Here is a 20,734-nt window from a genome sequence, read left to right on the forward strand (position 1 = left end):
AACTGAACGAATATCACTACACACATTTTTTAAGTTTTCGGTTTTTAGTTAGGCCTTTCGTGTGTATAAAATCTTACGTTGGCCTACGCAATATTTTTACGAGAAGAATACTCGTAAGTTGGATTTTCCGCATCCATAGCCTTTCGTAGATATAGTTTCTGAGTGCGGCCCGCGGCTTCACCCAGTTGTCTGACCCCCCTGTAATAAAGGTTACACACCTCTCAGATATAGCATTGGCATTAATGTGAGAGGCCGTGGTACGCTATATTATCAAGTCATCGTATCAGCTTGCTTCACTCCTGGGATAAATATGCAAATCCCATCCTGAGTAAATAAAATTGTTAAATATCATTACAGCGCTCCCAAATTCACAATCAGCGCTCCCACAGTTGACGCAAACGTCCATCGGAGGGCGTATTCTTTCACTACGCTGGTTAGGAACGGAAACCGATTTTCTGAGATTTTTAATCTGCAATATTCCGTTTCTCAAAAGCGAAGTTGATTTCAATTGAGATAAATGTGTGTTATCTTGACTATAGTGATCGTTTGACATTTATTGGTACGTAACTCGCACAGTTTGCCAAATAATAGGATACATATTTATTTAAGTCCATGCTTCTGTGCTTCCGAAGAACAAATAAATACTACCGGTACCGTACCGGTAACTAATCCCGGCCTGGTACCGTACGGTAACTGAACGAGAGGCCGTGGTTCGCCATATAGTTAAGCCGTCTTATCGGCGTTCTTCTCCCCCGGGATAAATATGTAAATCCTATCTTATCCCGGGAAGAGGAACGGGTCTCATGTAGTTTGGTATGGTAGCAAACAGTGCACTACTACTGTACTAGGTTCCATATTCAATCATCAGATAATGTTAACACGTTAAAGTAGACTACTAAGCCGTCTTATCAGCGTTCTTCTCCCCCGGGATAAATATGTAAATCCTATCTTATGCCGGGAAGAGGAAAGGGTATCATGTAGTTTGGTATGGCAGTATGGTAGCAAACAGTGCACGGGTCTCATGTACTTTCTTACCTGAATAACTTCTAGTGGGCGTGGCGTAACAATTTTTGGATATATGATTTCTGACCCCTACCTGATGACGTCATCCAAAAATTACGTCACTTCGACGTCACAATAACGAAATACAGCTTGCCAAAGTATAGCGACGGTCACCCGTAATGGCGCCTACGAGTATGTCAACAAACTCAATACGTCACCGACCTCTCTCTTATCGGGGTCGTTGTACAGAGCTCAAAATTAAACAAGAATCACAAGCGACTAAATTGTCGCCAAGGAACGTTCACGATATCCCATTCTGACCAATTTCTGTCCAGCAATAGCTCATGTATCGTGCTACGATCTGAAATAGAGCGCTATACGATACAACTCTAACCAAGGCTTTAGACAAGCAGAAAATACATGTTATTTTACGCAATGGTTGAAGTTGGGTACCACACACATAAAGACTTATTATTTTATGTCCAGCAATAGCTCATGTATTGTGCTACGATCTATTAATAGGGTGATATACGATACCGCTCTGAGCTAGGCTTTAGACAAACAGAAAGAACATTTAATTCACGCAATGATTGAGGTTAGGTGCCCAGACATAAAGACTTGTTATTTAATATCCAGAGACTGATCATGTATTGGGCCACATTTTATTAATAGAACGTGGAATGCTTTCACTCTATGCAAGGCTTTAGACAAGCAGAAACCGACATATTAATTTGCCTTAGCGCAATGGATGTAGTTTCTTACCTCGATAACTTATACTTATCTTAGCGTAACAATTTTTGCATATATCATTCCTGACCTTGCCCTGACTTCGTCATCCAAAAATTACGTCAATGCGACTTCACAATAACGAAATAGAGCTTGCCTAATAATAGCGACCATAATGCAATCGTGTTAAATACGCCTGTCTGTCCGCTATGGGTGTAGTTTCATACCTCAATACCTTCTATTAGGCTCAGCGTAACAATTTTTGTATATATGATTCCTGACCCTCACCTGACTTCGTCATCCAAAAATTACGTCACTGCAACGTCACAATCACGAAATAACGCTTGCCCAATAATAGCGACGATTACTAGTAATTCCATCTATGAATGTAGTTTCTTACCTCAATAACTTATACTTATCTTAGCGTACCAATTTTTGCATATAATATTCCTGACCCTCACCTAACTTCATCATCCAAAAATTACGTCAATGCGAATTCACAATAAAGAAATAGAGCTTGCCTAATAATAGCGACCATAATGCAATCGTGATAAATACGCCTGTGTGTCCGCTATGGGTGTAGTTTCGTACCTCAATAACTTCTATTAGGCTTAGCGTAACAATTTTTGTATATAATATTCCTGACCCTCACCCGACTTCGTCATTCAATAATTACGTCACTGCAACGTCACAATAACTAAATAGAGCTTGCCCAATAATAGCGACGTTATTCGTAATGGCACCTATTGATGTAGTTTCGTACCTCAATAACTTCTAGTTAACTTAGCGTAACAGTTTTTGCATATAATATTCCTGACCCTCACCTGATTTCGTCATAAAAAAATTACGTCAATGCGAATTCACAATAACGAAATAGAGCTTGCCCAATAATAGCGACCATAATGCAATCGTGATAAATACGCCTGTGTGTCCGCTATGGGTGTAGTTTCTTACCTCAATAACTTCTAGTTAACTTAGCGTAACAATTTTTGCGTATACCATTCCTGACCCTCACCTGACTTCGTCATCCAAAAATTACGTCACTGCAACGTCACAATCACGAAATAACGCTTGCCCAATAATAGCGACGATCACTAGTAATGACACCTATGGATGTAGTTTCGTACCTCAATAACTTCTAGTTAACTTAGCGTAACAATTTTCGCATATAATATTCCTGACCCTCACCTGATTTTGTCATCAAAAAATTACGTCAATGCGAATTCACAATAACGAAATAGAGCTTGCCCAATAATAGCGACGATATTCGTAATGACACCTATGGATGTAGTTTTGTACCTCAATTACCTATAGTTAACTTAGCGTCACAATTTTTGCATATAATATTCCTGACTTCGTCATCAAAAAATTACGCCAATGCGACGTCACAGTAACAAAATAGAGCTGATCACCCGTAATGGCGTCTGCGACTACGTTAACAAACTCAGTGAGGGCAGCGGCCTCCCTACCACACACACAGCATAAGGAGGGACTTGTTATTTTATGTCCAGCCATAGATCATGTATTGGGCTACAATATATTAATATGGCGTTACGCGATATCACTCTAAGCAGGGCTTTAGACAAGCAGAAACGGACATATTAATTTACATGCACATTATATGGGTGTATTTTGTATTGTGCCACCATTTATCAGTGAGGTTTATATTTTAATTTGTTTTTTGTAAACTATACATTTTGGATAAGATAGTCCGGCAGAATCGGGCCTTAACATTGTTTTGGGACATAAAGTTTTTTTTTATTGTTTAGATATAATGTATATGACATATATAATGATACCCAGGTGGGTGTGGAGTAATGTTGAGCAATTTTTTTTTATAAGTGGATTTAGAGTATTCGGTCCAAGATGACGCACATCCTGAACCCTAACCTGGTAACCATACAGGGTTCAGGTTGTGCGCCATCTTGGTACAAATACTTCAAGAGCGCCATTTTGTTAAAAACAATCATTTCATAACTACATGGTTTAGGTTTGCATACATAGTAACATTGAATCTCCTTACAATGTCAGAAATTCAATTTTAGTAGAATAAATGGTAGTTTATTTCACTAATACAAGCCAAGATTCATCGACAGCATCTAGCCACTTTCTATTGCGCTCTTCAAACTACATCTGGCATTTCGTTTTCCTAGTTTAAGCTTAGGGACTTGGGAAATATTTTATTAGTTGAATTGGATTGGAATATTTGACCTCGTCTTTCACTCCAAACAAGGCCATGTAATACCATCCACTGGTATCTAAAGATGTGTAACGTGTTTTCTTTTGGAAGAACCGCAACCTTTCAGTGCTGCATTGACTTTGGCAAAATTAATATATCCTTGTGGAGATAGAAGGTATGCGTATGCGAAACCGAGATGTGCACCTGTTATGCCAACATAGTTGAGTCAAACGTTTTGAATACTAGTACATCACACGCATTTTCCTGCGGGCTTCGGTTGTACGTGGTAACGCGCACATTTTTGCGCACATGCATCAAATTCCATTTGATTATTGAGCTAAAGGTTTTTGACGAGCTTTTGTGTATGATTTCATTCCATAGAATTTGTATGCTGTTCTAAAGAATACTAGTTTCAGCTTTTTCATTCATTCAAACCGCGTGTTGAAAGTAAGTTTTGTAATATTGCGGGCTGGTTTCCAACATCCTTAAATCGGTGATGCCAGTAAATCTTTAATACAAAAAGATCAGTAACATCTGCAATAAAAACAGCAGTACCCACTCAAATGACAGCTGGGGGATGAATACTCTTAGTATCTGATCCATCGCGTGCCTCTTACACTCTTACTTACGGTATCTAAGCTCAGCCAGAGACAAAAAGTTTCGGACTGCAGTTGGCGTGACGAAATGTTTTTAAATATATATTCTACAATAAGATTATTTGATTGCATACTACTGAAAGTTCCGCCTTATATGTCTTTTCCCTTTGTACTATTCCGTTACTGATATTCGATAATATGACGCCCATCTGACATAGTTCTTAAAGTGTGTAGATGGGTACAATCTTTTCCACGCTGTTCAGCTGGGAATGCGCGAATATATATAAGAATTGCTAATATTGGTTTGTAATGCGATGAAATCCCATCTTGGCATTTCTGCCGCTCGCAATTGCTGCGTATACTTATCGGGGAAGTTCTGTGGCGTGGTTATCAAATGAAAAAACAAACATGGGAGTATTTTTTCTACTTCTCTGCTACTATCAAACCTTGACATTTTGTGAAAACTTTTTTCCATGCAACCTTTTTTAAAACATCCCCAACAACCACAATTACTTCTGTTATTAAACTTCCGAAACAAACACATAAAATCATCAACAGATGAATATCACCAAGTAGATATTGCTGAATTGATCTTTATTTTATCATTTTGCATGTAATTCTTTTTGGTAAACCTGTTATCTATCGTAAATACAGCACATTTGACAATGTTGTAGTGTGACTATTTTAGCCTCACATTTTTGATATTTGTAGTTAGAGCTCTTGGGGCTCTGTCAAACAAAGTTACATGCAAAATATTGGTTGTAAATTGCAAAACATGATCATGTTGTTGGAATAACTTGGCATTTTACCACCCGTATATCATTCATTGTTGAGAATATTAATAAAATCATAAAATTTAAAAATCCGTTTTCGTGAAATTTTTGTTGTAGCTGAATTCCAGGGACAGCATGACAACAGGCAAGAGAAGCACGGTCGCCTCTTTTAGTTTATGACAGGGTTTCTTGAAAGGGGACCCCGTCCTCCTTGGAGGCGCTGATCGGTTATCTGGGAGCACGAACAAACAGATGGAAATGCGAATTTATAATAACAATGTATTTTTATAGAAGAGAAGAAGCAAAAGTGTTGAGAGTCTTTGGTAGTTTGAAAAGCATTGGCATGGAACATAAGAATGAACTACATTCTTTCCCAGGGATATACTATAAAATGTAGCAATTTTCTCATTCTTGTTCTCGTGATATCATTATCTTTCACTGCGTCGTCGTGATCATCCCGCTGCATGACAATTCTCGCCAACAAATAATTGACTGTTCTCCACCGGGTGTATATCCACTTGAACCACTGGCGACTACATTAGCAGGCTTGTACTGTTAATTGCAACAAAAAACGGGTATTTTGAAATAGTACTCTTTATTTTACGCGTATGTTTCGACAGTATTTCCATATACTGTATATGGGTCGCGACCCAAAGCTGGGCTCAACAAATACCTAGAAGGTATCGATTTTATTTCCTAGTAAATTTGGTGCTTGCGTAGTTTGTGCACCAAGATTGTGCACAACCTGAACATAGTATTGTAACAGGTTATGGTTCAGGTTGTGCGTCATTATGATGCACAGGTTTGACAAAAAACACTAATACAAATATCGAGCCGTAAAAAAAGTGCTCAAGGCTGCAAACTCCACATCCATGTAGAAATGATGGGCAATGACCCCAAGATGAATACTCACAAATAAAAAAAACTTTATGTCTGAAATCAAACTTGGGCCAAAAAGGTCCCCTTATCTGCCGGACTAAAACTTTGGATGGACTTTGGATAATGAGAAACAGGCATATTAATTTACGGTCCCCCAATGAGTGTAGTGCCACATATACAAAGGCAAATATTTTACGGATCTTGACATTCTATCCCTATAGTCGGATTCGGAAGACTTTTGACACAGGGTACTCAGATTCTCAAAAAGGACAATGAAAATATTTGAGACAGACGTGTGAATAATTATGCACTACTTTAATGTGTGCTGTATTTGTGATTTCCATTTTACTCCCCTTTCTCTGCGCGACTATGGCATTTTACTTGTTCTGATTAAAATTTGGCTTTGTTTGGTGCCTATTTCAATTTTGAAAAGCGCTATAATTTTATAGAACACCCACGTTCTACCGAAGGACAAACGTTTTGACATATTGGGTTCCTATACATAGCCGTTGCTATCATTGTATTTAAAGTTTTCTTTTTTCGGAAGTTTGTCAGAAGATGCTTCTGTGCTGAGGAAATTGAATAGATCATTTCATAAACATTAAAAACGAAATTGACAATTACTCATATAATTTACCTATTGAGCTCATTGCTCATTACAATCATCCAATATGATTATAAGTTCTATTTAAAACGTAACGACAGATAGATGAGAGATGCATCCTGGAAATTAACTCAGGATTGTGAACGAATGCTTAATTATCGATTGCGCTTGAAGTCGAATCCATACCAAATTTCAACAGTTAGAAAATTGAAGAGCCTATAAATATGATCTTCTTTCATCCTTTTTCACATTTCCCCTGAATTACTTGGAGATCAAATACTATACCACTTCCTCCACTATGTCAAATTTCTGTTAACCAATTTTAGCGAGCGAGTGTTCAAAGATCGGTATGAAAACAGAAAACATTTTTCTTAATATTTCGCTGTTAGTGAACCGCAAGATGAAAAAGGTCTGGAAACATTGTAGTGGTATTAACATTTGAAGGATCTTAACATTGTTTAACGTCTTATGAATAAAGGTAGGACGAATACATGACGTACGGCAGGACATCAAATAACAAGGCTTTAGTTGTGTGGTACAAAAATACACTCATAGCGGACACACAGGCGTATTTATCACGATTGCATTATGGTCGCTATTATTAGGCAAGCTCTAGTTCGTGATTGGGAGGATGCAGTGACGTAATTTTTGGATGACGAAGTCAGGTGAGGGTCAGGAATCATATATACAAAAATTGTTACGCTAAGCCTAATAGAAGGTATTGAGGTATGAAACTACACCCATAGCGGACAGACAGGCGTATTTAACACGATTGCATTATGGTCGCTATTATTAGGCAAGCTCTATTTCGTTATTGTGAATTCGCATTGACGTAATTTTTTGATGACGAAGTCAGGGCGGGATCAGGAATATTATATGCAAAAACTGTTACGCTAAGTTAACTAGAAGTTATTGAGGTAAGAAACTACATCCATAGGTGCCATTACGAATAACGTCGCTATTATTGGGCAAGCTCTATTTCGTTATTGTGACGTTGCAGTGACGTAATTATTGGATGACAAAGTCGGGTGAGGGTCAGGAATATTATATACAAACATTGTTACGCTAAGCCTAATAGAAGTTATTGAGGTACGAAACTACACCCATAGCGGACACACAGGCGTATTTATCACGATTGCATTATGGTCGCTATTATTAGGCAAGCTCTATTTCGTTATTGTGAATTCGCATTGACGTAATTTTTGGATGACGAAGTCGGGGCAGGGTCAGGAATATTATATGCAAAAATTGTTACGCTAAGTTAATTAGAAGTAATTGAGGTACGAAATTACATCCATCGGTGTCATTACTAGTAATCGTCGCTATTATTGGGCAAGCGTTATTTCGTGATTGTGACGTTGCAGTGGCGTAATTTTTGAATGACGACGTCAGGTGAGGGTCAGGAATGATATATGCAAAAATTGTTACCCTAAGTTAACTAGAAGTTATTGAGGTAGGAAACTACATCCATAGGTGCCATTACGAATAACGTCGCTATTATTGAGCAAGCTCTATTTCGTTATTGTGACGTTGCCGTGACGTAATTTTTGGATGACGAAGTCAGGTGAAGGTCATGAATATTATATGCAAAAATTGTTACGCTAAGATAACTAGAAGTTATTGAGGTAAGAAACTACATCCATAGCGGACACACAGACGTATTTATCACGATTGCATTATGGTCGCTATTATTAGGCAAGCTCTATTTCATTATTGTGAAGTCGCATTGACGTAATTTTTGGAACATGAAGTCAGGTGAGGGTCAGGAATATTATATGCAATAATTGTTACGCTAAGATAAGTATAAGTTATTGAGGTAAGAAACTACATCCATAGGTGGCATTAATAGTAATCGTCGCTATTATTGAGCAAGCTCTATTTCGTTATTGTGACGTTGCCGTGACGTAAATTTTGGATGACGAAGTCAGGTGAAGGTCATGAATATTATATGCAAAAATTGTTACGCTAAGATAACTAGAAGTTATTGAGGTAAGAAACTACATCCATAGCGGACACACAGACGTATTTATCACGATTGCATTATGGTCGCTATTATTAGGCAAGCTCTATTTCGTTATTGTGAATTCGCATTGACGTAATTTTTAGATGACGTAGTCAGGGCAAGGTCAGGAATGATATATGCAAAAATTGTTACGCTAAGATAAGTATAAGTTATTGAGGTAAAAAACTACATCCATAGGTGGCATTACTAGTAATCGTCGCTAATATTGGGCAAGCGTTATTTCATCATTGTGACGTTGCAGTGACGTAATTTTTGGATGACAAAGTCAGGTGAGGGTCAGGAATGATATATGCAAAAATTGTTTCGCTAAGTTAACTAGAAGTTATTGAGGTAAGAAACTACATCCATAGCGGACACACAGACGTATTTATCACGATTGCATTATGGTCGCTATTATTAGGCAAGCTCTATTTCGTTATTGTGAAGTCGCATTGACGTAATTTTTGGAACATGAAGTCAGGTGAGGGTCAGGAATAATATATGCAATAATTGTTACGCTAAGATAAGTATAAGTTATTGAGGTAAGAAACTACATTCATAGGTGGCAATAATAGTAATCGTCGCTATTATTGAGCAAGCTCTATTTCGTTAATGTGACGTTGCCGTGACGTAATTTTTGGATGACGAAGTCAGGTGAAGGTCATGAATATTATATGCAAAAATTGTTACGCTAAGATAACTAGAAGTTATTGAGGTAAGAAACTACATCCATAGCGGACACACAGACGTATTTATCACGATTGCATTATGGTCGCTATTATTAGGCAAGCACTATTTCGTTATTGTGAAGTCGCATTGACGTAATTTTTGGAACATGAAGTCAGGTGAGGGTCAGGACTATTATATGCAATAATTGTTACGCTAAGATAAGTATAAGTTATCGAGGTAAGAAACTACATCCATTGCGCTAAGGCAAATAATATGTCGGTTTCTGCTTGTCTAAAGCCGTGCATAGAGTGAAAGCGTTCCACGTCCTATTAATAAAATGTGGCACAATACATGATCAGTCTCTGGATATTAAATAACAAGTCTTTATGTCTGCGGTACCCAACCTCAATCATTGCGTGAATTAAATGTTCTTTCTGTTTGTCTAAAGCCTTGTTTAGAGCGGTATTGTATACCCCCCTATTAATAGATCGTAGCACAATACATGAGCTATTGCTGGAGCTGGACAAAAAATAACAAGTCTTTATGTGTGTGGTACCCAACTTCAACCATAGCGTAAAATAACATGTGTTTTCTGCTTGTCTAAAGCCTTGGTTAGAGCTGTATCGTATAACGCTCTATTTCTGGACAGAAATTGGTCAGAATGGGATATCGTGAACGTTCCTTGGCGACAATTTAGTCGCTTCTGATGCTTGTTCATTTTGAGCTCTGCACAACGACCCCGATAAGAGAGAGGTCGGTGACGTATTGAGTTTGTTGACATACTCGTAGGCGCCATTACGGGTGACCGTCGCTAAACTTTGGCAAGCTGTATTTCGTTATTGTGACGTCGCAGTGACGTAATTTTTGGATGACGTCATCAGGTGGGGGTCAGGAATCATATATCCAAAAATTGTTACGCCACGCCCACTAGAAGTTATTCAGGTAAGAAAGTACATGAGACCCCAGTGCACTACTAGGTTCCATATCCAATCATCAGATAATGTTAACAGGTTAAAGTAGACTACTCTTATGAAATAATGTCTATATTTCAATAACAAGTGTGGTAACGTACAGAAACAACCTTTGGTATCGTGCAATTCTTATTGGCTTTCTTTTGCTGACTTGAACTACTCCAAGATTTGCATCAGCCAATTTTCTACAATATTTCATTCCCTTGGATATTGCTTGGACCCCAACATACCTGCGTGCGAATGAATTCTCTCTTCATTTAAAAATGGCGACAATTTTTTACGACTGCATGAGTGGAATATTCAGTTCTTCATGTTATTTTGTGATCTATGGATTCTTGGTTTACGTCACAATTCCGCTGATTTTCAAGATTTATCCAAAAATCGTCTTTGAAGGATTATTTCTCAACAGAGTCTGCCCACCTGTATGGTTACTGAAGCTGAACAAACCAGACAAAGTAAGACTTCCTACAAGACGTTTGTATGAGTGAGTGCTTCTGAGCCCATAACTTTGCTCAGAGATGAGTCTCCTTATCTGAGTGTGTGCGACTAATTTTGCTCAGAGATGAGTCTTCTTTACTTCTGAGTGAGTACCCGTAACTTTGCTCAGAGATGAGTCTCTTTCACTTATGAGTGCCTGTAACATTGCTCAGAGATGAGTCTTCTGTACTTATGAGTGCCTGTAACATTGCTCAGAGACAAGTCTCTTTTACTTCTGAGTGAGTGCGTGTAACTTTTCTCAGAGATAAGTCTCCTTTGCTTTTGAGTGAGTGCCCGTAACTTTGCTCAGATATGAGTCTCTTTTACTTTTGAGTGAGTGCCCGTAACTTTGTTCAGATATTAGTCTCTTTTACTTCTGAGTAAGTGACCTTAATAACTCCGATCAGTAATATGTCCCTTCACTTATGAGTAAATGCACTGAACCTTGCTTCAACCAGATACCCTTATTATAGTGATCAATTCCTAACTCTAAATTCTCTTCTTTTACTTCAGGCCTACAATCTTAAAGAGAGCAAGAACTGCTATGTGAAGTCTTCGAGTGGAAGTACTTTAGGCGTTTGGCATATTCCGCCAGTTCCTCAGTACGATACTCCAGAGGTCAAATCAGGGTCATTACAAGACGCTGAGAAAATCGTCATTTATTGCCATGGCAACTCGTTTCATCGTGGTTTCAAGCATCGAAGAGATTTATATTCAGAGCTGCAGAAATCAGGTATGTATAATATGGTCGAATTTGTCAAACTCAAAGGTACTCGGAGCCGCAACATCTACTCTAATGTCAGTGGCTATTAAAACTACCGGAAAACCACTTATGATGCAATAATTCAGTTTACGACAAAATAAAAATAATTTTAAATTAAAAAGAAAAAGTTTGTTTTAACAGGTTTAAATCACTTTGATGCGACCTATTGTACCGCTCACGACTTATACCTGTTGTCATGTGTAATTAGTGAGTAGTAATAGACTTTATGTCTCCGACTTTCATTGAGTCCCCACTGCTTCTAACGAAAACGGCTGTTGCCACTTCGATTCATGGAAGCCAGAGCTCCGAAAACAAAGAGTCGTATGCTGCTGATCGCTGGTCTACCCTAACTAATTGTGAGACAGAGTTGGTGAATTAGTTAGAACTAGAATATGACATCATAAGTGGTTTTTCGATAGTTCTAATAGTATCTGACATTAGAGTACATGTTGCGGCTCGAGTAGGTTTGAGTTTGGTATAGACCAGGGGTGGGCAAGTTTTTTGGACCTGGGACCTAAATTTTGCCCATCTACACTGACGGGCCATGTAAGTGTGACGTAAATGTTACATTTTATGAACAATATATACAGTGTTACAAAAGTGAAAAACAATAAGCCTCGTGCCAAAACTACATTTAATCTCAACAAATTCCTATTTTTCGCTAGAACATCAAAATTTGGTTTTATATCAGTTGTGGCAGCATCAGGCAGGCCAGATTGAATAACACAACGGGCCAGATTTGGTTTGCGTAGTTTGCCCATGTCAGGTGTAGACGATGCCATATGGCTCTTTTGATGCCAAAGGTTGCCAAATCGTGGCTTAGTCCAGGGCTACTCAACTATTTTTTTTAAATTATTTGGGTTCGGTCTTTACAGAAATTATATTTCGGCATCCTTAAACGCACACTTCCTCGGCCGGCTAATGATTATTAGCGAATCAAGATTGTTTATTATGATGTTATAGTTAATTTCAAAAATATAAAAGTCATTTCATAAAAGAAAACTTCAAAAGCGGGGCTAATAATCCAAAATAAAGAATTGGGTGCGGTCCGAATCCATCGAAAGGTCAGGATTCGGACCACGGTCCGCCAGTTGAGTAGCTCTGGCCTAGACCATCCCACTCACTATTTATTGTTATTGGACACGTCAGTGGACATAACGATCGTTTCAATATTATGTTGTTAATTTTCCTCATCATTATCATTAAAAAATCGCTTTTCTCTTCGAATACTGGACCAATTGCTTTGAAATTTTCAGTGGTTAAAGATTGATTTTTTTGCCAGAAGGCTATTACTTTTATTTATTCCCAAATTTTCTATGGATCTTATGAGATCTAATATTTCATCCGAAATTGCGCTGTATTAGTTTTTAATTATGGGAACACGGTTTTAAATCCACCAAGCGTGACGGCTGACTGTGAAAATTCTTGCGACTGAAAACTCGGGAAGTATTTTGAGGGTACGGTATCAATAACGTCAAAGGTAGGAACTGCCTCGCTCTAGTCCACGTGTCCATATTTGAGCGTTGCTCTCTTGTTGTATCAATCTGCTCATTCGCACAAATAAAATCTCTTCCATTTTCGCCAAGGATTCCACATCATAGCTTTTGACTACAGTGGGTTTGCGGACTCTACCGGTCAGCCGAGCCCAACAAGAGTCGTAGGGGATGCAATTAGCGTGTATAAGTGGACGGTCAAGCAGGTTGGATTATGTTTTGTCATATTTGTCTCAGGGGTGAAAAAAGCCAATAAGACTGCTTATTAATCATATGGCTAATATCAGCAAAGCAGAGGTATACCATATATAAATTGTATATAAGCACAGTTTAAACTAAAAAAAAAAGTTCCCAAACTAAAGGGTTGGCTTATATGCGCCTCACTCTAATCGCACTAAATTTCGGCTTCATAAGCGCAAAACCCTGATTTTGCGGGGGTTAGGGATGCCACTTTTGGATTTACGAATCGGATCGATTCGAATCGCATCTTTTTCGAATCGATTCGAATCAGATTTACGCGATTCGGAAAAAGAGAGCGATTTACCGAAAAAAAAAACATTGAACGTTTGTTAAGTCGTGATTTTCGGCGGCTTTAAATCTGCCGAATGCGTTCATGCGGCACTCCAAATAACATCAAATAACGATACCGAAAAAAAAACATTGAACGTTTGTTAATCGTTGTTTTCGGCGGCGTTAAAACAACCGAATGCGTTTATGCGGCACTACAAATAACACCAAATTACGAGACCGAAAAAAACATTGAACGTTTGTTTATCGTTGTTTTCGGCGGCGTTAAAACTGCCGAATGCATTTATGCGGCACTCCAAATAACACCAAATTATGAGACCGAAAAAAAAACATTGAATGTTTGTTAATCGTTATTTTCGGCGGCGTTGAAAGTGCCGAATGCATTTATGCGGCAGTCCAAATAACACCAAACTACGGGACGAAAATAAATGAAAATAAAGTTTTCGTGATTGACTTTTTTACTTATCTGCCGTCATTTGTTTCAAGTTCGGCACAACACATTCTTTTACGCTTCACTCGAGATGATGTGTGGCACAAATATAATTCAGTAACATTTCGTCTGACCGGTATGTTAGTCGTTGGTCTGACCAAGGTCAAACTTCCTCAGACATACATAGTTCAACTAGAACAAGAATAGCAATTGTATAATTTAACATTTTTGCTTCAGTTGAAATATGTATGTCTGAGGAAGTTTGACATTGGTCAGACGAAACGTTACAGAAATATATTTGTGTTAGTGTGCAGCAAGACTATTTATTGAATTACTCAGGATATGTAGATATTGCTCTTGACTAGAGAGAGTATAAACTACGAAATAGAGTTGTTGTTCAGCTTTTCGTGTTACGAGTATTCCGTGTTTTTTTTTAATTCTGTTGATTGGGATTCCATAAAAAACGAAAAAGTTATATCAGGGGTTCCACAATAACAAAAAGGTTGAAGAGCACTGGCGTACAACTATTACTGAATCATCGGCCGGCAATGTTAATTGACAATCATGTTTCTCATCCTAAAATATAAATTTATTTTGTTTGCGTTTGTCAGGCTTCCACTCGAGTGGCGGTAAACGAAATCAGGGGGACAAACTGTAATAGTACATACACGTCTTTTTTCAGCTGTTACAAAAAAAGTAGTATTTACTTTTAATTTTGTTAGTGCGATACAAGCGGGAATAAAACATTTCGCATACTGTGCGAATGTCGTCTTACTTCAGCCCCAGCGACCATGTTTGTTCGAGATAAAGCGCCGACCAATTATTGTTCGTCAGCGCGGCGTCCATTATGTACATTTGTACTTTCTGAATTACGAAATTAAACGTAGTCCATGATAATAAAGAAACCCGAGTTAGCCAATAACGCTGTTAGCCACAAATAATATTTGGCTAATATTTATGGAAATTTTTGTTTGCAATCGTATTCGGGTGAACGATTGTTTTCCTCGAAATTAATGTAATTTAATCGTGGTTAATTTTATCGACTTCAATCATATTCTTGCAAGCATTTCCCATTTATAGTAATTCAGATGCAATTAGAATGTTTTTGTCGTATTACGCTATGCTGTTAGCATAAATATGAAATATTGTACTAAAATTTTAAAGATAAAGAACCGGTAATAAGGCTGGCCTTAATTCAATATAACAAGAAGTGAAATCCACATTCACATATACTGGTGTGGGACTAGGGAAAGCAGTGCTGTTACTGTGTTTATGGCATAACAGTACAAGTATTCCCTGCTTATTTTCTCATATTAATTCCATTGCCTCAGTCCTGATACAAGTATACCACAATAATACCTCAGTATTGTAACGTAAGACTCACAGATACGTTGCAATAGCAAGTTTTTTATCAATGCATTCAGATGCATCAATGCATCTATGACTTACATCTTTTTTATCATGATGGAAATAAGTGTGACTTATTCACTGAAAAACTCTTGTCATCCTTGCTATATAGCTTATTCCATTTTCAAGTTTTTCTCTTCTAGATTTGAGCTTTTTTGTGACGCATGCAATAAAAAAAAGCTTAATGGAATCAGATTCGGAAAGATTCGATTCGAAAACTTTTGATTCGAGATTCGATTCGAAAAAAAATGTATCCAGAAGTGGCAACCCTAGCGGGGGTCAACTTATACCTGCATAACACAGTTGTCTGTCAATAGGGAAATCCCCGTTTATGTTATTCCCCTGATTACCAAGTTAAAAAAATCGAATTAGTAATTGTCAAATTTCTGACACTTAATGTATTTAATCACCCAGCTCCAGTAAGAAGATGTGACAATCGTGCTTTGGGGTCATTCACTCGGCACTTACATCAGCACAAGGGCGCTATTGCTCATGTACTCCCTGACTGTCTGATACTTGAAGCTCCGTTCACGAATACATACGATGCCGCAGACTGCTTTCCACTATCTAAGGTGAAATTTATATTTTGTTTTCTTTCGGTACTCCCGTAGCATGTGAAGATGGCGGACATCTGAACGAAGTATGTGTACAGGATTAGGCAATGATTTCAGGTACAAATACTACAAAGTCACTTGGCTAGTCCCAGAACTCGTAATAGAACTAAAATAAGGAAAATTGGAATAAAATTATGGCCTAACCCTAACTTGGTACACATACTACGTTCCGGTGTACGGCATCTTGGTACACATACTAAGGGAGTATGTTCATTTCAATGATGTGATATAGTATTATACGATGCTTATTAATGTTCTTTTACGTGCAAGGCCAGGCACCAGTAGCAACAGATACTTGTATCTAATGATATGCAAGGATATACTATCTTTTGGAAGGGCTGAAATCATTCCAGTTTGGCCCTTGAAAGTGTTCTGTTAATTTTTGCGGCACTCTTATTAACTAGTCGCTGCGCACCCTTTGGGGACCTCTGTACTTTTCGTTCAACAAGGCCGTAAATTGAATAACATTTGAAAATTTCTATTTATTACATCTCTCTTCCAGTATTTCTATCTGCTCTATCCCTTCATGAGGTCTCAAGTTCACAAGAATATCAAACAATATGACATTGAGCTCAGGACGGAGAAGTATCTGCCGACAGTAAAGGCTCCTGTTATGATTTTACATGCTAAAGATGATCAGAGGTATGTAGGCAGAAATATTTGAAAGGTATAGCTTGCCAGTTGGGGTATCGTCCTAAGCGTAATTAACACGCTTACGTGGCGCCCTTCAAGAGTTCACAGGTTCAAAACATGTTTTTTATGAGAATATGGCTTGCGGAACTGTTTACTGTCGTAAGGTGGTTCATGTAACCTTCATCATCAAGTTATTCATCATCTAACATTTACAATATTTACCGGTACGGTCTTACAGTACGGTATTTAATATAAGTTTATTTTGACTCCTCAGCATAACAAGCACTATAATACCCTAATTGTCAGATTGATTTAAACAAAATAAATAACCGATTAGCTTCGTGCATCAAGTCCATGCATTGGAAAACAAATAACTGGCTAAACAATTCCTTATCCGACAAGGACTGGTATTCAGACGAGAGGCCGCGGTTCGTTATATGATTAAGCTGTCCTAGCGGCTTTTCTCTCCCCCGAGATAAATATTTGAATCCCATCCTCCACTCTCTATTGATATCTCTTCAGAATTTCTCATGCTTAAAGCAAGCCAGGGTCTGTAAAAGGGTACTCCCGTAGTATGTGTACCAGGTTAGGGCATAATTTCATTCTGATTTTCTTACTTTAGTTCTATTACGTGTTCGAGGACTGTTTGTGTTAGCCAAGTAAATATATCCTCTGCCCATAGGTTTCAGTCCCTTTATACAACTTGATGTCAAGTAGTTGAACACAATTAGTTACCTCTATTTTGGTACACATACTTCTGGAGCGCTTCCCAAAGACACACTTATTCATGTCTTAGCTAGCATCATAGCATGGTCAACTTCGTTACACGTCTCTCAAATCAAGTCAAACGATTTCCAATGAGTCTGGCTTTGATTACAAGAAAACTGGTTGCCCTTTGACACATTTCTGGAACGCCCTGTAAAAGCAATACTTGCATGGTGTTGATGCAACATTAATTCAAAGTTTAGTTGGTAGGACCTATTAGCTTCGCTTCCCAATCGACTCGGATTTGCTTTCTTTTGAAATAAAAAAATCCAATTCTCAAACCAAAGTATTCCTTTCCTTACAGAATCGACATTCATCTCGGTGAGACTCTGTACAAAAAGAAGACCTCTGACCCCATGACAAAATCTCTTTACATTCGTTTCATTCGAATGCACGAGGATTACGGAGTGAAACACCACACTGCTGAGCATCCTGAGATAAGGCAGTTAGTGCATGATTTCATGGCTGAGGTAGCAAAGGTCAAAGGTTACCAGGAACTAGGAAGTAAAACTGATTAAAGATTGTTTTTTTTTATTAACCTTCATTTTGTTAATGAGACAATTAGAGGCAAATTGAACTTGCATTCCTGGAATTACGACAAGTGATACATGGGCTAGTTTTTGTTAAGTAAACCCCCGGCATTGATTTTTTCTGAATCACTTAGAATAGGGGTGGGCAAACTGCGATCCACGGGCCAGTTATGGCTGTCCAAAGTGTTTCAGTCGGCCTGTTATGCTATATATTTGTGAATGGACTGTTTCTTATTCGTAGTTTTGAGCCTCCGGCCCAGTAACCAAGTATTATCTGTAACAGGCCCACTCAGAAAAGTAATTTCCTACCTGTTACTTAGAATATCATTTTATATTGGTTCATCTCAAGTAACTTATTTATTCATAGACTTTTTTTGGTACTCCCAAAGTCTGTGAACCAAGATGGTCGACACCGGAACGTAGTATGTGTATCAGGTTAGGGTTGGGCCATATTTCAAGTACAAATACTACGGGAGTCACTTGGCTAGTCCCTGGACTCGTAATAGAACTAAAATAAGGAAAATTCACTTGGCTAGTCCCTGGACTCGTAATAGAACTAAAATAAGGAAAATTGGAATAAAATTATGGCCTAACCTTAACCTAGGACACTTACTACGTTCCGGTGTCCGCCATCTTGGTTCACATACTTCGGGAGTACCCTATTTTCATGTGAAGTTACAAAGGACAACTACTGTTAACGCCCAGCATTATAACCATTCATGTTCATTCAACTCTTCCCAATTTTCATGCTGAGATTTTATAGTCTGTATTTCTATAATTGAAAGTATTCCAACATAACTTATTAATGGATTGTAGTTTATATTTTCATTCTTACTGTTTATTTATTACTCAAGATACCAATGATCAGAATAAGCAAGTTACAAATATGCTTGAAATAGAGCCGAATTACTCAACCAAAGTAGAAAGAGTTCTGATAGAAGAGTTGCAAGTTTTCTCAAAGCAAGGTCCTGAGCCCTCAACCTAAAACCCAAGTCCTCAACTTTTGTTTTGAACAAGACTCTTAATACTTGATTGGCTAAATTTGACCAAGGTAGCGTTAACTCAGATGTGACATAATAGATAATGCCTTATTTTGGTTACTGCCTAGTTGCCACATTTCGATACTCTCTTATTAATATGTTTGCCAAGGCTCAAATCTGTGGGGCAAATTTCCAATCTACATAAATAATAATCAACCTCTTCACAGGCTCCATAACGCCAAAAGTTTTGAGAACCCCTGGTTTAACATATTGCTCTTTGTGTGACAGAGGTCGTTCATAACTCTTTTATCAGCACCTTGCTTTAAGCATATTTGTATGGAAATAATAAAATCATCTATTTTCATGGTCAAATATGAAGTATCATTCACAGTTATGCTATACTGAACTTTCCAAAAAAACAATTATTCATGTCTTGGCGAGCACGGTCAACTTCGTTACACGTCTTTCAAATCAAGTCAAACGACTCTCAATGACCCTGGCTTTGATCAGGAGAAACCGTTGACTTGGATGCTAAGTGTTATTAAATATTTTTTACTTCTGAGTGAGTGCCTCCCATTTGCTCAGAGATGAGTTTTCATTAACTCTGAGTGAGGGCCCGTAACTTTGCTCAGAGATGAGTCTTTTTTACTTCTGAATGAGTGCCAGTAACTTCGCTCAGAAATGAGTATCTTTTACTAGTGAGTGCCCGTAACTTTGTTCTAAGATTAGTCTCCATTGGAGTTGACGTATATAACTTTCCTTGAGCAAATTCACTTAAAAAATGATATGCTATGCTTTTACGTACTAATGCGCAAATTTATTTTAATTTTAATATGTATATTCCCCTATGCACTATATATATATGTTTATTTTATCAGATTTGAATTTTTTTATAACAATGCTACCTCAATGCATTTAACCCACTGAGACAAATAAACTTCGCACTTCGCATCACAGTGCAGTATTATTTTCCGAGCTACTGAGCTTAAGGGTGTTTTTGATGTTAAAGACTGACTTTAGAGCTAGGTTTTCAGGGATGTCCAATATGAATAGAATGGTCGTATACATCGAGATTGGTTGTATTCGATTCAGTAAATTTTAGGAAGAATTTGGAATATTTCACTTGTAAATGTCTTCTACAGCATGCATTATTTTAGCGCACAAAAAATTACAGAATAAAATAGAGAATACTTATTAAATCAATGTTCATATCCGTTACGCTGCGTAACCAAATTCGAAGTATATGAATTTCTTCTGTGAAACAGACCCATTTCAGAATACATTTATTATTTCATGATGCATTCGGTTTTGGCCATACATTGGTATTCCTTGTCGGAAATAGGGCAAGAATATGATTTTGAAGTTCCTTTGTGTCTGACTTTTTATTGGTGGTAATCGAAGTCAAAGTACTTGCCAACCCAAAAAGTTGAGAAGTTAAAGAGGGCGTCCATGTTGTGGAACAAAAACCTTCAATGAATAAACTACAAAAACCACGGATGAATAAACATAGAAAATATGCAAAAAAAGTTGTTGGCTCAGAAAACTAAGAATAAGAAATTTAATCCTGATTTTGCTACATTACATACACTGATCTGTTTTTGTCGATCGCCGTCAAGACAGTCATTCGAAACACAGTCATCGGTGATTGAAAGTAGGATTTCGATGCTTTTGTGGGACGTGTAGATGTAACGCTGTAGAAATATTGAAGATGAG

At 37.8% G+C, this 20,734-nt stretch overlaps 3 protein-coding genes across 3 annotated transcripts in view; all 3 read left to right on the forward strand.

Moving 5' to 3' along the window:
• LOC120331108 (uncharacterized) overlaps positions 1-20,734 on the forward strand; it is a 447,434-nt gene that overhangs the window by 38,882 nt on the left and 387,818 nt on the right. The gene's annotated exons all lie outside the window — the stretch shown is intronic.
• LOC120338718 (lysophosphatidylserine lipase ABHD12-like) lies at positions 10,483-15,958 on the forward strand. The gene is made up of 4 exons (XM_078115799.1): positions 10,483-10,856; positions 11,392-11,611; positions 13,228-13,340; positions 15,914-15,958. The coding sequence occupies exons 1-4, from the start codon at positions 10,665-10,667 to the stop codon at positions 15,920-15,922; spliced, it is 534 nt and encodes a 177-aa protein (XP_077971925.1). The 5' UTR covers positions 10,483-10,664; the 3' UTR covers positions 15,923-15,958.
• Positions 16,002-19,976, forward strand: LOC144411724 (lysophosphatidylserine lipase ABHD12-like). The gene is made up of 3 exons (XM_078116212.1): positions 16,002-16,071; positions 16,616-16,755; positions 17,816-19,976. The coding sequence occupies exons 2-3, from the start codon at positions 16,640-16,642 to the stop codon at positions 18,027-18,029; spliced, it is 330 nt and encodes a 109-aa protein (XP_077972338.1). The 5' UTR covers positions 16,002-16,071; positions 16,616-16,639; the 3' UTR covers positions 18,030-19,976.

The sequence above is a fragment of the Styela clava genome, chromosome 9, assembly GCF_964204865.1.
Source record: "Styela clava chromosome 9, kaStyClav1.hap1.2, whole genome shotgun sequence".
Classification (NCBI taxonomy): domain Eukaryota; kingdom Metazoa; phylum Chordata; class Ascidiacea; order Stolidobranchia; family Styelidae; genus Styela; species Styela clava.